This window comes from Nematolebias whitei, chromosome 13 (genome assembly GCF_014905685.2).
Source record: "Nematolebias whitei isolate Nwh7 chromosome 13, NemWhi1, whole genome shotgun sequence".
Taxonomy (NCBI): domain Eukaryota; kingdom Metazoa; phylum Chordata; class Actinopteri; order Cyprinodontiformes; family Rivulidae; genus Nematolebias; species Nematolebias whitei.
The window spans coordinates 2,936,569-2,952,536 of record NC_056510.1 but is presented as its reverse complement, the minus strand read 5'-3'; the positions used below and the strand labels follow the sequence as shown (position 1 = coordinate 2,952,536).

General features: G+C 45.9%; 2 protein-coding genes across 3 annotated transcripts in view; both read right to left on the bottom strand.

Annotated features, from left to right (window-relative positions):
• The window catches only part of ankrd44 (ankyrin repeat domain 44), a 99,157-nt gene that overhangs the window by 18,618 nt on the left and 64,571 nt on the right, over positions 1–15,968 (bottom strand). The window lies entirely within an intron of this gene.
• sf3b1 (splicing factor 3b, subunit 1) overlaps positions 1,908–15,968 on the bottom strand; it is a 72,438-nt gene continuing 58,377 nt past the window's right edge. The window contains exons 2-24 of one of the 2 annotated variants that reach the window (XM_037686771.1): positions 14,774–14,946; positions 14,505–14,606; positions 14,307–14,421; positions 9,568–9,647; positions 8,399–8,599; positions 7,840–8,302; positions 7,629–7,750; positions 7,355–7,552; positions 7,183–7,284; positions 6,592–6,771; positions 6,419–6,505; positions 5,832–6,102; positions 5,487–5,632; positions 5,226–5,372; positions 4,966–5,091; positions 4,516–4,737; positions 4,250–4,432; positions 4,067–4,178; positions 3,761–3,881; positions 3,542–3,673; positions 3,198–3,470; positions 2,421–2,637; positions 1,908–2,339 (exon numbers count right to left, since the gene is read on the bottom strand). In XM_037686771.1, coding sequence (XP_037542699.1) covers positions 2,181–2,339; positions 2,421–2,637; positions 3,198–3,470; positions 3,542–3,673; positions 3,761–3,881; positions 4,067–4,178; positions 4,250–4,432; positions 4,516–4,737; positions 4,966–5,091; positions 5,226–5,372; positions 5,487–5,632; positions 5,832–6,102; positions 6,419–6,505; positions 6,592–6,771; positions 7,183–7,284; positions 7,355–7,552; positions 7,629–7,750; positions 7,840–8,302; positions 8,399–8,599; positions 9,568–9,647; positions 14,307–14,421; positions 14,505–14,606; positions 14,774–14,946 — 3,932 coding nt within the window. In that variant the 3' untranslated portion in view covers positions 1,908–2,180. Of the gene's footprint in view, positions 2,340–2,420; positions 2,638–3,197; positions 3,471–3,541; positions 3,674–3,760; positions 3,882–4,066; positions 4,179–4,249; positions 4,433–4,515; positions 4,738–4,965; positions 5,092–5,225; positions 5,373–5,486; positions 5,633–5,831; positions 6,103–6,418; positions 6,506–6,591; positions 6,772–7,182; positions 7,285–7,354; positions 7,553–7,628; positions 7,751–7,839; positions 8,303–8,398; positions 8,600–9,567; positions 9,648–9,966; positions 10,468–14,306; positions 14,422–14,504; positions 14,607–14,773; positions 14,947–15,968 lie in introns of those variants that run through there. The other variant, XM_037686772.1, reaches the window with a different exon arrangement.

The following is a 15,968-nucleotide window of genomic DNA, read 5'->3' as shown; positions in this document are numbered from 1 at the left end:
CTCAAACACATGACTACTGACTCAAACACATGACTACTGACTCAAACTCATGACTACTGTCGCAAATTGAATTTTTTTGTAGTTTTATTTTAGGTGCACTGTCTGATGCAACCTGGGGTGACGTCAAACCTGTGGCCTGAGAATTAGAAGACCACAACCCTGACCACCGAGCTACCACAGCCTCATACTCACTTACAGGAATGCAAGAAAATGCTATCTTTATTTTCCACCTATGATAATAATTATAAGATAGAAGTGAACAGGATTGTTTTTCTTCACTGTGGCAGAAATGAGCTTCCTTACATCCCATCACTTGGGCAAAAAACACAAAAAAATAAAGAAAATACAGCAACAAAGAGCCCTAAACCTCTAAATGTTTCAAAAAGAAAGCAGAAAGAATAAAACATTTAGCAGCAGCAGACAATTATAAACAGGTTTCAACGAAACCATTCGAGATATTTCCTGCAGACTGCAGGCCTGACAGATTCCATCAGTGGTGCCTGTGCAGGTATGTTGGGTTTGTAGATGCCTTTAATTCTTTAAGCCTTGCTGAGCAGTTTTTCCTGCAGTGGCATGTGTGAGGCGTGACCAGTGAGCTAAATGCTGAACAGATTTTACCATCTGGTTTTAAAATCCTTACAGAGCACTCAATCTGTCCTTTCAAACGTTTTTAATTAGACGCTTAGCAACTGACTCCAGTGACTGTTAGGCATGTGCTTTTAGATTGAACTGCTTCGTGACACAGTGAACCATCAGGGACAGAGCAGTGAAGCAATTAGAGATATTTCTGGGTCAACCTTGGTGTCATCTGGAGTTCCACACGGTTCTGTTTTAGGTACCTTCCTCAATTCAATTCAAGAATACTTTATTAATCCCAGAGGGAAATTAAATGTAACTCCTCATCCTGGTTTCATTAGAGTTGTTCTAGATGCTGATGTCTGTGGGCAGGATCTCTTGTAGCAGATCTGAAGAAGCCTCTGACTGAAGACACTCCGTTGTTGTAGGAGTCTGATGAAGAGGGTGCTCAGGGTTGTCTAAAATGTTCATTTTATGAATAATAATAATAAAAATTTGTACACATCGTCTATGATTGTCTTAATGTTGTCATCAACAAAGTTCATGCTCAATCATCCAGGAAGCAAATCCAATAATTCTCAGTCGGGTCACCTGGACAGTTTATTAAAATCAGGTCTCTCTTGTAAGAGTCCCCGAGGCTCAATGGGATTAACCTGTATAAATGAAAGTTGAATGAATGAAGAATTCTTCTTTGAACAATCATCTCCAAAGGTTCTAGAGGAGTCCCCAGAACTGATCCAGCCTTCTTTATGAGCTTGTTGATCTTTTTGAAGTCGCCTGCTCTGGTGCTGCTCCCCCAGCAGATGATGGCAGAAGAGACAGCGCTCTCTAAAACATTACAATCAGTTTTTCTTTTGATGTTCCCATATCTACCTGTAATATGCCTTTTAGATTTACACTATTGTGAATTATCATACTGTTTGTAGCCTACTTGTTTTTACGACGGAGCTTTAGGGCCACGCTAAAAATAAAAAAAATTAAAAGTCAAAATTATGAGAATAAAGTCGTACAAGACTTTTTTTCCCATGAGTCAGATCCACAGGCGACCTGTCAATCAATCCAGTAGGCGTGTCAGCAACTGACCAATGTGAAGCTAAATGCTCCTGTAAGAGTCGCCGAGTGTCTTCAGCCTTTCTGGCAGATTTACTGAAGACCTCTAGCCGCTGCACGGTTTCGCTCACTGAGCGCCCTTTTCAAACGGAAACAAAAACGTTACGACTCTTTTAGCTTCGGATTGGTCATTTGCTGACACGCCTACTGGATTGATTGACAGGCTGCACAGGAGACGATCGTCTCATCCGTCACGTAAAGAAATGAAACAGACCAAGTTCTTTATACACAAATCTTTTATTTGGTTAAATAAAGCATGAATCTAATAAGAATAGGAGGTTCAGAAGTTTTATCAATTCACAGAGAACATAATGCAGAAATGTCAAAGATACGGAGACGGCTGCCGTCCTAACGACCCTGAGCTCCTCTTACAGCAAAAACACTCAAAGTAAAAAATACAAAAAGACGTCCAGATTTCCTCAACTCTGAATTTTAAACTCGAACGAGAGCGACACTAAATAAAAAGGGACCTGAAGGTGCTGATCCGGGTGTATTTACAGAACGTACTCCAGCTCGTAGCGCACGTACACGTTCTTCTCGTCGTTGTAGACCTGTGGGTAGTGAGCGATCAGGGCGTCCTGGGAGCCGATGTAGATGGAGTTGTAGATCTTCCAGTAGACGTCCCTCACTTTGCGAGCTGGATGGAACAGACCCTGCAGACGACATCACGTGGTTCAGTACAGTCCAACGGAACGGTGGAGTCCACCTGATCCCATCTGGGCCCAGGTCCTTACCTGTAGGCAGTACTGCAGCATGCGGCAGGGCCCGATGGCGACCCTCAGCCCCTCCAGGGCGCCCATGACCGCCTGGATGACGTGAGGAGACGTCTCGAAGACGTTGGGCCACACGTAGTTCAGCAGGTGGTTCAGAGAGTCCTCGCAGCCAAAACCGTAGACGCCCAAAGACATGTGCTGGACCACGGCGCTGGAGGTCTGCCTGTGGACCAGGTCCCTGCGGGGCGACAACACAAACCAGTGAGACGCAGACGTCACAGGGAGGTCTTTGTCCTGTGTGCAGGATCAGCAGTTTGGTTTTTAATAAAACATCCCCTCCTTGTTTACTGAACGTTACTTTTCCTGAAGCAAAACACGAGTTTTGTTTACAGCGTTGTTATTTACAATGATTTGTACAATCAAGAACTTTTTAATTTAATTAAGTTACAAGTATTCAAGTAGCTGGGTTATTAGCTCTATAGAAGTCTGCAGTAAGCTAACACGCTAACACTGGGCGCAAACACTTGTATCACAGGTGTCTTCTGGTAGACAAGCCAGGACCGAGAGCATCTGTTGGACAAATTAATAACCAATAACTTTAACTGATTTTTTAAATGGGCATTAAAGTTTAGAGGAATTCCCCTCGGCTGATGCGCAGTTAAACGAAGCTCGAAGCAACGGGCTCAGTAACAATGAGGAGGAACATTCTCCGCCTCTGTTCTAATGTGGTTCTGAAACCACAACGTTGAGGACAGACCGTTTCACCAGAGGCGGATCAGAACCAGGTCCTCGTCTCACCTGTCCATTAGGGCGTCCTCCAGCAGCGGCGTGACGGCGTAGATGTAGTCTTTGCCCATCTCTCCGATGTACTCGAACAGGAAAGAGAGGGACTTGAGGACGCCGTTCTGCACGTTGAGCTCGGGGACTCGGTACTCGTTCATGAGCGCCGGCAGCACCGTGAACGGAGAACAGGTTTCAGCCACGATGGCGATGGCCACCGTGGTGCAGACCCTGTTCTGACGCTCCTGAACCTTCAGGTTGTTGAGCAGAGTGGCCAGCACGTCGTGAGGCCTACGAGGAGAACAAACAGGTCAGGTGTCTGTGGAGCTGACGAGCTCAAGTCCAACGTTTCAGATTCTCACCCGATGGCTTTGGCGATGTAACCGAACGTGTTGACGGTGGCTCTGCGGATGGCCTTCTTGTGAGCTTTGAGCAACTCCAGCAGCTCGAAACAAATCCTCATCCACTCCCTGGCCGATACATATTCAGCTCCCCTAAAAACAACAAAGAAATGAGATCCACGGTGGAGCCAACTCCAGGAGAACACAACAACAAACCCTGAGGATTGTCACTCCACCGACCTGTCGGCGATCCTGCCCACCAGATCGATGCAGTTCTCCTGGACTTTCTCGTGCCGGTTTTTCAAGATGGGTGTCAAACGAGGAAGCAGGTCTTTGATCGGTGGAGTCATCTTGTGCATGCCTGGAAGAAAATCCAAAACTCAGTGATCAGACAACAAAGTAGCTGAACGTGTACCTGCAGGTAGCTGCCCACATGTAACCAAAGGTAAAGTTAACGTTACAGAAAAGTAAAAATAATAAAATTAATCAGAGGCTCCATCACCACTGTAGTTAAAACACACGCAACACTGAATAAAACAAACGTACCGATGACGTTAACGATGGCCTTCAGCGCTCCCAGGATGCTGCCCAGCACCTCGGGGTACTCCTCTCCCAGGTACTCGTACAGGACCACCCCCAAGTGACCCATCAGTTTCTCCTGCAGGACAGAAGACAGGAAGACGTCAGAGTTTGTCCTCGGCCCCAGGTGTGGTGTTTCTGCAGCGTTACCTCCTGGCAGGTCTTCATCACCACCGCCGTGCGGGAGATGAGGTCCGCCGCCTGCTGACGGACTTTGGCCGACTTGTTGTTGAGACGCCACAACACCGTACCGCAGATCTGGGGCAGGTAAGGTTTCACACGTTTCCCGAGGGCGTTCACGACCGTCCCGAAACCGTTCAGCATCACAGAGTCCTGCAGGCGGAGAGGAACGGAGGAATGAATCCACTCTCAGCACACAGATGTGAACGTGAACACGTCGTGGTCCTCGTGCTCACCTCCGTGGTCTGCTCCTGGAAGGCGTACAGGATGCCGTCGATCAGCTGCTCCTCCAGCTTGTGGTCGATGTCGGCTGCACCCAGGTTCCCCATGATCTTTTCAATGGTCTCCATCACCATCTTCCTGTACTGCTCGGCTTCGTCCTTCAGGTCATCAACGATGCGAGAAATGATCTCTGCTGCTCCCACTTTGTTAGCCAGCTCCACCGTGGTGTCCACCAGCTGCAAACACAGAAAAATAAAAGGAAACCCGTCAGGTGTGTGTCTAAACACTCGGGTACTGTTAAAAATAATAAACAGGTGATTACTGAGGAGCTGTAAAATCATTTATTGGAAACACATAAATCTCAATGCGCTGGAAGTTTCCAGGACTTGGTACAGTCAGTAATAAGCTGAGGCTGAAATGTATAAACTGTGAGTGGACCTCGTGGGTCTGCTCGAGTCGCTGACCTGTCTGTAGTTGCGTCTGTCCAGAGCCATCCTGTGCTGCCAGAAGTGCTTGAAGAAAGGCGGCAAGATCTCTGTTTTTATGTAGTTTGATTCCACACCATCTGTTCCACAACACTGTTTCACCACCTGAAAGACACCGCCGGCGCCGTTAAATGCGTCTCTGCGTGTTCTTCACTCAGATTATAACCGAGGGAGGCGAAGAGGAAGAGCAGCTGAGCAGCAACCATGTGGTGGCTGAGCACACAGAACAACACGCTTACCTTCAGCACGATCTTCTTCATTTCCTCGTCAGGAGACTGGAACTCCCTGATGAGGATCAACATCACCTCTCTTGTGTAGTAGTTGGCGTACTCTGCATCCATCAGTGGGATCAGATAACCGATAGCTTTGAGGAACGCAGCCAGACCCTGGTGACGACAGAGTTCATGAGTTCAAACTCACTCACAGGTTTTGGACTCGATTGGGAGAAACTTTGGCGAGTCGACGTTCCCTCTGCCGCCGTGTGACGGCTCAGGCCTCACCTTTCCTCTGTGCTGCCTGATGCCCTTCCACAACGGCTTCAGCACAGAGTCAAAGGACTCGATGCCGTACGGTGTGGCCGCTTCAGCCAGGGCAGCTATGGCCAGAGCGCTGATGGTCCTCACCTTCTGCTGCTCGTCCACCAGACCTGCAGAAGCACAGCCAGAACAAAGAGTCACGATAAACCATCAGGAGTCTGAACCTACAGCAGACACGCAGTAAAAATAAATAAATTGGGAGTTGTATAAGAATTAGAGCTAGGATAACATTTTTAAACATTATTTGGGTTTATTAGAAACAACTCGAGAGCTGTTATACTTCGTGCTTCAGATGAAGCTCCAACTGACCGTGCTCGATGATTTCCACCAAACTGCGCAGGTGAGGCAGAATGGCGCAGCCCATCAGGATGGCGATCTGCTGCACGATCTTGATGCCGGTGTGCCGCGCTTGCCACGACTTCTTGCTTTTGCAGACGGCTTTGAGAAAAGGTAGGAGGGAGGGGATGCCGAGGGCCGAGGCCACCACGGCGAAGGCTCGGGCCGTCGTGTTTCTGACGTACTCGTCCATGTTGTCGATATCGGGTCTCATCGTGGAAATCATGGTGGCCAAACCGGCAGCCTGGGACGCACAGGAGAAAGATTAAAGGTTGAATACACAACGGTCACATTGTTCAGCTACTGCCCTGCTCATCAGTCGCTCTGATCACAGCAGAAGCTACACGTAACCATTTAAAACAACAGAAGTTAGTGCACGTTGAAGGTTGTGACCAACGGGTGCAGGCTGAGAACAGACAGGCATGAAGGTCCGGTCTGCATGCTCTCGTGTTGGTATCAATCTGGCGAACAACTAGCCCTGATCGGACCACAGACTGGTCCAACAGGCGAGAATGGTTCGCACCATTATTGGATGGAACCAGGCAGAAGTTCCACGATACCTTCGCTAAGTTAGAGATGATCTCTCTGCCTTCAACTCGAGCGTAATAGTCCTCATCGATGAGCAGCGGTTCGATCACCACCAGGATCTGCACAGAAAGAGGTCAGGGTTGTTACACGGTGGCATGCAGAGCCATTTAACAAAAAGCAGGGACACCGTGGACACTGAACCCACCTTGTGCACGTACGGCCGGACCAGGTCGTCCAGCTTGTAGAGAATACGGTCGATGACTTTGACCAGCAGGTGGCGCTCCTGGTCTTCCAAGGTGGGCGACATGAGCAGCGGCAGGATCTGGTTGAAGAGCGGACCTGCTCCAAATTCACGAGCTTTGTCTGTGATCTGACGCAGAGCGGCCTACGACAGGAAGAGGAGAGTCAGTCTGGACATCCAGCTCAGAGGAAAACAGCCACCTACACATTTAACACTTCCTGTTCCAGCACCATTCACAACACGGTGTTAAAAAACTAATGTAAAGGAAAAACAAGCACTACTTTTGTGTAAGATCTAGAAAGAGGCAAACATCTTTGATTTGCAGAAACCCTCGAGTCTTGATGGTTTGTCTGCTGCTCCCAGTGGAGCGTGAGTCGGTGACTTCCACTGACAGCAGCAGCTCCTCAGGGAGGAGATCCTGTAGCAAATATTCACGCTGTTTCCACACAGGCTCAGTGCTGCGTGTTGATCTTGCAGTGGAAGCAGTTTATGTTTTTACAAACCAGAAGGCTGCATCAGACCCGAAAGGCCCAGCAGGAGCTCAGAAAAACAAACCTTTCTCATGGGCGGTGTTCCATTTTTTATCTTCAGCAGCAGCTTCATGATCTTCCTTTCCTTCTGTTCTTCGGGGCTCAGGGTTGCCTCGTCCACCTCCACCTTAAAGAAATGGACTGTTAACCCGAGCCTGGCTGAATGACTTCATTTCTCTGCGTGAAGATTTACTCACCAGGAGTTTGTCAAAGTACTGGATATCATCAGGTTTGAGAAAGGGCAGGTTCCCTGAAGGCTGGTCGTTCATCTGTTTGGTGGTGCGGTCCTCGATCTGCATGTGGAAGCCGGTCATGCCTCCAATGGGAGTGGGCGTGGCTGCCAGCTTACGGGCTGGCGTACGGATTGGAACGTAACCGGCCGGAGGGGGCAACACCTGCGGACAGCGAGATCAGCCTGTCAGAGCAGGTCTTTTATCGCTCCAGCTGTTGTAGCTGGAATATTAGACCCACCTTGTATCCCTCTGGGAACATGGCGTCGAGCTCGTCGTCTGTAAGAGGTCGGTTCCTCTCATCGATCTCCCTCTCCCATCTCCAGGCCTGCAGCTGCTCTGGAGTCATGCTCATCAGATGTCCTGAAGAAAACACGAGTTAACGCCATGAGGGGGCGGAGCAACAACACACAGGAACAGCTCCGTGTCAGAAATTAAGGCATGGTGTTTACCAGGTGTTGGTGTGGCCATGTTCATGGCTGGTGTGCCCAGTGGAGTTTTTCCTGGGGTCAGCAGAGGCGTTGAAGAACCCATCTGACTGGCAGGGGTTTCATCCCACCTAGACTTCCTCTTGCTGGCTCCGGGTGTCGGGGTCTCGCCCACAGACTCCTCTCCTCTGTCTGTGCGTGGGGTTTCAGCCCAGCCACTGCCGTGTCCTGGAGTCTCCCTGTCAGTTTTAGGGGTTTCGTCCCAGCGGTTTTTGCGAACGCTTCCCGTGGCTCCACCGTGTCCGGGTGTGGCATGGCCAGGTGTGTCCCTGCCGGGGGTGGCAGCACCAGCAGGGGTGTGGCTGGGAGTGGGGTCCCACATACAGAAACTGGGAGTGGCTCCTGGGGTCTCGCTGCCTTTAGGGCGGCCAGGGGTTTCATCCCATCGGCTGTTTGAGGGTGTGTGTGCAGGAGTGTGTCCTGGAGTCTGAAGGAGGTGAAAATCATCAGATTAAAACTGAGAATTCAAAATAACTTTTCTGAGAATCCAGAGGAATAATGAGCTCAAACTTTAATGGCTCACCTCAGCAGAGGAGTCAGCTTGGTCCCAGTTGGATATCTTTTTGGGCGTGGCATTGGACGGGGTCTGGTCGGCCGTCTGGTCCCAACGGCGCTTACGTTTAGCGGCAGCTTGGGCAGCGGCGGCGGCGGCAGCAGCAGCCCCATTGACAGCTTTTAGGTCTCCAGATTTAGCCTTTTCTGCCAACTGCTGACGAATCTCTCTCTGAACGCAGAATAATAAAAAAAGAAAAAACATAATGGCTAATTAATAATAAATAAAAACCTGTGTTGTCTTGATTTCTGAAGGTCGTCATCAGTCAACTTCTCCAGTAAACAACAAAGCGTACAACTGTTCTCTCACATAATCACTGAAGTGACAATTCACTTGTTCAGATCCAAAGGAAAAGACTGAATGGTAGTGCAGTGTAATTTACAAAAGATGAGCTGATGGAATTAACAAAAGAAGAAATAGTTTATGTTTGGAGACAAATCCTCATAACTCAGGTACCAACTGACAAATTAAAGCTCAAAACAAATAAACACACAAAACCAACTGCGTCACCAGAGGTTTTAACAGCAGCCATTAAATTACATACGTTTTGTTCTGTTTAAAGGAAGTGAGCCAACTGTTCAGTGATGCATGAGGACTCCATCCATGAACTTTACCCACTTCTTCCTTTTCAGGTCACAGGGGTCACTGGTGCCCATGTCCAGCTATCACTGTGCAAGAGGCGGGGGACACCCTGGACAGGTCTCCAGTCCATCACAGAGACAAACAACCATTCACCCTCTCACCTAGGGACAATTTAGAGTTACCAATCAGCCTAACCTGCATGTTTTTGGTCTGTGGGAGGAAACCGGAGTACCCGGAGAAAACCCATGCAGAATGGAGAGAACATGCAAACTCCACCTAGAAAGGCCTCCGGACCAGGATTCGACCAGCAACCTTATCCCTGAGAGGCGGCAGCTCTACGAACTGAACCACCATGCCGCTGCGCATTAGGACTCCAATGAATTAAATGCAAATTGCTAAAATTTAAATTTGATTTCTGTCCTGTAAACATCCTGCATGTGAAACAAATAACACTTCAAGTGTTTAACACAACACCCGTCCCTGGTTAAATCTGTTTCAACTTAAAAGTCAGGTGGACCTAGACTTGCAGTAAATCAAAAGATTGCCCAGACTCTTACCTCCTCCTTGGACAGGTTCTGCTCCATCATGACGTCCACATATGACCTGATCTGAAGCTTGGGGTCCGGAGTTTTGCCCCCTGCGCGAAAGAGCACGAACAAGAACAAGAGGAGACACATCAGGACACAAAAACCCAAACTATTACAAACACAACAAGCACATTCACAAATCTAACCCTGCTCTTTTTCAACAAAACATTTACTCAACTTCCTGTTCTGTTTAACAGCTGATTAACAAAAGGTCCTAGTGAATTACTTACAAATATGCATTTGTTTTTCTTACATAGACTCGTAGCATTCTAATGAAAAACAAGCAGATGCATATAAAAGAGCTGAGGTTGTGTGCTTTAAGTGGATCACTGATGCAGGGCTCCTGGCTGTGCCCCTCAGAATACGTACACTTTCAGTGCCAAGGGTCCATCTGCAGTCAGACTTCAACCGGCAGAAAAGAAGCCTAGAAAATTTCTCTTTACCATTAGTAACACTTTGGAAAAGGGTTTGAAGTCACACACAACAGTATACCACCTGTGCTGCAATGATCTATGGCACTCAAACACAATGCTGCTTCTTGGGACATAACCACAAAACTAAGAATAAACTTATCTGACTCTGTAGTGCACATTCCCAATTATTTGTTCTAGAAAATAATAAGAAATAAATAAGTCAAGATTTTCAAGTTAGACTGTAGTTTACTTTCCTTAACCTAAAACTAATATGTAAGAGTGAGCTATAAAAGATGCAAAAAGCTTGTGCCAAACTAACGGCACAGCTCATTCTTCACATTTAGATCTTGACTTCTTTGTAAGGACAAAATTACAGACATGTAATCAAATATGTGAAGACATGAGGAACTGTAATCTCTAGGGGTGCACCGATTTCAATTTTCAGGCCGATCACCGATCACCGATTTTTTGAAAGTCTGAACTGCCGATTCCGATTTTGGCCGATACCGATTTTTTTTTATAAGCAACAGTGTCAGGTGTTACAAGATCACAATGCACCTTCAATTTACCAATCTTATTTTATTGTAAAACATACCCTTGAAAAATACCCTAGAAACAATACAAACTTGTTGTTTTAACTTGTCATGAGGTAGTATTCTGAAATATAAATGAAGTTTACACAATTTTTGTTAAAACTATAAAATTAACTAAAAAAAAATGTTCAGTTCCTTCAACTCTTTCACTTGTTACATTTAAAAAAAAAAAAAGATAATGCAACAAGTGTAACATTTTCAAGTCAGTGGGTAATAAGAACTAACACTGGTAAGTTAGTTCTCACAGACTTATTCCAGTCACTTTCATTAGTGGCAGGTTTTTCTTGATGAACAAAAGCATTTCTGCTTTGTCACCAGACAGGCGACTTCTTTTCTCATCTACTACATGTCCAGCCAAGCTAAACAGGCGCTCGCTTTCAACGCTTGTGCATGGGGCAGAGAGATAGGTTCGGGCAAGTAGAGCAAGATGAGGGAAACGATTTTCATTGATCTTCCAGTAGACCAATGGGTCCTGGCTCCTTTCAACAGGAACCTCAGATAGGTAGTTCTGTACCTGCATAGCTGAAGGGCTGGCCAGCTGTTGCTCCTGTTCAATGTTCTCCTTTAAGATTTCGTCGTGAGCTGCAAACAGTAGACTACGCCTTTTGGCTGCAGGTTCATCTATAGCAGGAGGTCCCACTTCAGAGGATGTTCCTGCAGCAGGTGTGCATCTGGTCTCCCCCTCTGCAAGTTTGGTCAAAAGGAGCAGTTTCACGTCATCTTTCACCTCTGCTGAGAAGTAGCGATTCTTGTACCTTGTTTTGCATAAACAAAGAAAGATGGGTCAATCATTGTGTTTTGTATACATTAACAGTTTTTATGACTTGCATGTAAATAAAGAAATGCATTTCAATCAATAAATTTTTATTTTTAATTTAATTTAAATGTTTGTTGAAATATAGCAGTAGGCTAAAAGTCATTATGGCTAAAATAGAATGTTAATAGTTACTTGCCTTGGATCCAGAACAGTGGCCAAGCTGTACAGGGGCTCATGCTCAATGTTGCTGAATCTTCTCACAACAGCCTCCAGCAGCGTAGCTTTGGCTGTACCCACGCCACGGTCTGTGCTCGCTTGCCTCTCCAAAATCCGCTTGAGTGCAGTGATGGCTGGGATGACATCTGCTGCTGTAGCTGTTGATGAGCTAATCTCCTTTGTGAGTTCCTCAAAAGGTGCAAGAATGGTGAGCACATTGTCCAGTAGCTCCCACTGGTGTGCTGTGAGTGTGGCTGGTAACTCGTGCTCAGCAGCATACACGCCAATAGCACGTCTGTGCTCCAACAGCGACTGCAGCATGTAGACTGTGCTGCTCCACCTCGTTGAAACGTCTTGCTGTAATCGTTTCCTGGGTTGACCTAACTGTGTCTGTATGTCATAAAGTCGGGAATAGGCAAGTGATGAATGCTTAAAATGTCCAACAATTCTCCTTCCTGTTGCCACCATGTCTGTGATGCTGCGCTGCGCCAGCTGTCCCTCATTTACAACCAGTTGCAGTGTGTGTGCCAGGCAGGGTAAACTTTTCAGGTTGATATCATCCAGCGCTTTGGCCATATTACGAGCATTATCCCGTAAAACAACGTGAACTCTTCCATGATCGATTTCCCAGTGATTCAGCATCGCCTTAAACTCTGCTGATAAATTGGCCGCAGTGTGAGACCCTGCCATTTCTTTACAGTTTAAGAGTAATTGATGACGTTCGAACTGTTCGTCAATCCACTGTGCAGTAAAACTTAACATGGACATTAAACTTACATCAGAAGTCCAGATGTCTGTTGTAAAGCTGAGTGTATTTGTATTAGCTTTTAGCAGGCTGCGGGTGTCTCTCGAAACTTGGCTGAACAACTCCGGTAATGCAACATCAGAAAAATATTTCCGACTCGGCATATTATATCGTGGGCACACGTGCTGCATCAAGCTTCTAAAACCTTTGTCCTCAACGACTGAAAATGGCTGGTTGTCTAATGCCATGAACTCCATCACTTTCCTCGTGGTAGCTTTGCTCTTTTCGTTGCTCATAAAAGCTAACAGCGACCCACCGACTGCCTCTTTGTTAGCGCTAGCTTTAGCATTAGCCTTAGCTTGGTTGCTCTCTTCAAACATTGCATACTTGGCGGCGTGGTGATTTCTTAAATGGCGAACGAGGTTTGTTGTATTAAAGGTTTTGGTGGTGGCTCCACCACGACTTACTTCGGCTTTACACGAATTGCAAATTGCGATCTTTGGCTCATTTTCTTTTACAGCGTAGAACTTCCAAACCGACGACATGGCTGCTCCGAGTGACCTGTGTGTGAGCTCTCACAGTGGAGCAAAAGGGGACAGCAGCTGATTTTCAGACCTTTCCGGAGGCAGATAAGATCGGTGGATAAAATCGGCTTCTCATTTAAAGATCGGCCGATCGCCGATCTCCCCAAATTAAGGAAATCGGGGCCGATCGATCGGCCGGCCGATTTATCGGTGCACCCCTAGTAATCTCAAGCTGTAGGTTTAGCATAAGTGAAAGTCTCTTGGGGTTGAGGACTGAAGTAGCTGTGCTGCATCTCATTCCCCTCACAGCCCCCCCAAAATAAGGGGCCAGTGGACCCTGACCAAACTGACATGTGCACTGTGTTCCCCATAACCTACACAGGATGAGTTGCTGCACCCTTAACAGAGTGCAGTACAGGACTGGCAAAGCAGTACTGCTGTAGGAGAGAAATTAAGGACAGTTAGTATGGGCCTGTGGTATTTTGGCACACAACTTTTCTTCACAACATATTTCTATTTTACAGAGAGAGCTGTAAAATAAAAATATATTTACACAACAACTAGGTACAAAAAGCTCTCTCTACATGCAGGCTTAAAACAAAAACTAAAAACCAACCCTGACTCGATCAGACTATTAAAGCTTGTAATGTTCTGGGAAACAAGAAGGCAAAAAAAATTACGAATAGCTAGGTCAAAGTTGTTTTTTGTGCTTTATTTTCAGGAACAGTAAAATGCAATAAAATGTTCTTACAATTATATTTAAAGGTGTGAACAAGCTGGCCAAATCTATATAAAAAAAAACTAGCTTGCTCAGTCATGAGGCCCCAGACCATTTTTTAAACTGAAAACAAATATTTTCAAGTTTTCTGAGGGCACTTTACGTTTTATGAGCCACTGCATTAAACTAAAGCCTTTAAACGTGTTGCCTTCGCTGACTGCCTCAGAATCTACAGCTACTGTGCCCAGTATGGAAGAGCACAATGCATCAGTACGTCAGTTGTACAACACCTAACCCATATTTCTGTATGCTTTGTATCCCATTATGGGGATTACTAACCCTTCGACCCACACACAACCCATCTGCAACCCATGTTTGTTAGGAGACACCTAACCACCTCTCCCACTCAACAGAATGGTTAACCCAACGATGGCTTCCAGCAAAAATCTGAATAAAGATTTTTCATGAGACTGTAATATCCTCCCCAAACAAAACAATGAGCACATTAAATTCAACCTTTATTTAAAACCTTTAACATGCTGACGTTTGGAGTAAAAATGGAAAACAAAATTAATTTCCCACCACAAAGGATTGACCACAGGGAAGGCTCTGAGTCTGGGAGGCAAGCTTTTGCATTGTGGTCGAAGGGTTTAACGGCAAAACTAAACCATAGACAGTCATGGAGGGGGCATCTCAAAATTGATGGGATGGGTGGGAAGGCGAAAAAATTGAGAAAGCTTTACCGTCTGCAAAAGGGTCGTGACGCTCAGGCGAGATGATCATTTGTCGGCGTCGGGCTTTGTATTCATCCTCCCGTTCAGCAATCTTAGGTGCACGATGCTCTGCAAATGGGTCGTACTGTGGAATCAAAACAGGGACAGAGTTTAGTCGCGCTTCTGTTCATCAAAAACTCTTCTACAGTGAGCGAAATCAACACATACCTGCTCATCTGACTGAGGAATGGCATTAAGTATCGCTACCGGTGCGTGATAGCCTGGTTTCTTTTGTCCCAACAAGCTTGTTGATGTGTCAACGTCGTCGTCCTGTGGAAGAAAGAAAAAACACGAGTCTAGTCAAATCTTGCCGGCCTGGCAAGACTCTCCTAGCTCACAAGCAGAACACACAGGAGCAGTCAAGCTCCACATAACAGGTCTGAAGCAAGAAGACAAACTATGGTTTATATAAAGCATCTGTATTCAGAAATACTTACGTCCTCTTGTTCATTGGCAGCGATAGAAGTGACATATCCAGCAAAACGGCTGTCGCTGCCTCCATAAATCTCCTGGTCGTAAAAACCAGTGGAGTCCAGGCCCACTCCTTGGTCTCCATTTTCCACCAGGGTGGCCTTCATCCCCTGGATCTCCAGGATCTGAGCCTCAATGTCTACAGCAGACAGACAAAAAAGCAGGGTGAGATTAGAAACAAGTGGCTGAATCAGACGAGGTACACACCATCTGTGGCTAAAGCCAACAACCTTTGACTGGAAGAGTTTCTCCATTTTCTTCTATGAATGCCCCAGCTGATCTGCTGGTCCAACACTGCATAAGTATTTTTTCCATTTCGCCAGTGAATGCAGCATAGCTACAAATCTATATTGCTTTAATATCATTTTCCACTGTGGGTAAGTTTTTTCTTGGTAAGGAAGACAGGTGAATCTCTGACACGTTTAAAAATGGTTGGGCATAGCACTGCACAGTGTAAATTCAATAAACAAAAAACTTTACTTATTGTATGAGGTATGTTCATAAACTTTCCATTAAGTCTTGTATACCTCCAATATGGCCGATATCCTGTATGTCTGATGGGACTGTGTTAAGAAAGAAAGTGCTGTGTTGTCATCAATGTATGTTTCCATACAATGAAAAATTAGTTCTCTGCATTTAACCCATCATACATGAGATGCACTCAGGTGGAACAGTGGACAGCTATGTAGGTGCCCAGGGAGAAGTTGGGGATTAGGTGACTTGCTCAAGGACACCACAACATATACCGTATTATTTTACATTATTGTTTTGTGTATATCTTAAATCCTAGTATACAGTTTCTTTTTTTTTTTTTTACTTTATATCCTTTTTTTGTTGCCATTTTTGAGTATAACTGGAACCTTGGGTGCACTATTTTGTTCCACCTCACGTACATGTGACGCAAATCACAATAAAGAACCTTGAACATGCGTGTACGGTGGGGAGTTGAACCTTTCTGGTCCCAAGTCGGCTGCCCTACCTCTACACCACAGTGTCCCCTACAAAAAGTTATTCTATTGCTGAATTATGCAATAATACAGTGAATAAAAAAAGGTACATTTAAACACATGCAGATATGGTGGCAAATCTTCCAAATACCGGTATACTTTTTTATTTTAGGTCACGTGAAGAAAAGCCTCACCAAAAGGGTCTCATTATATA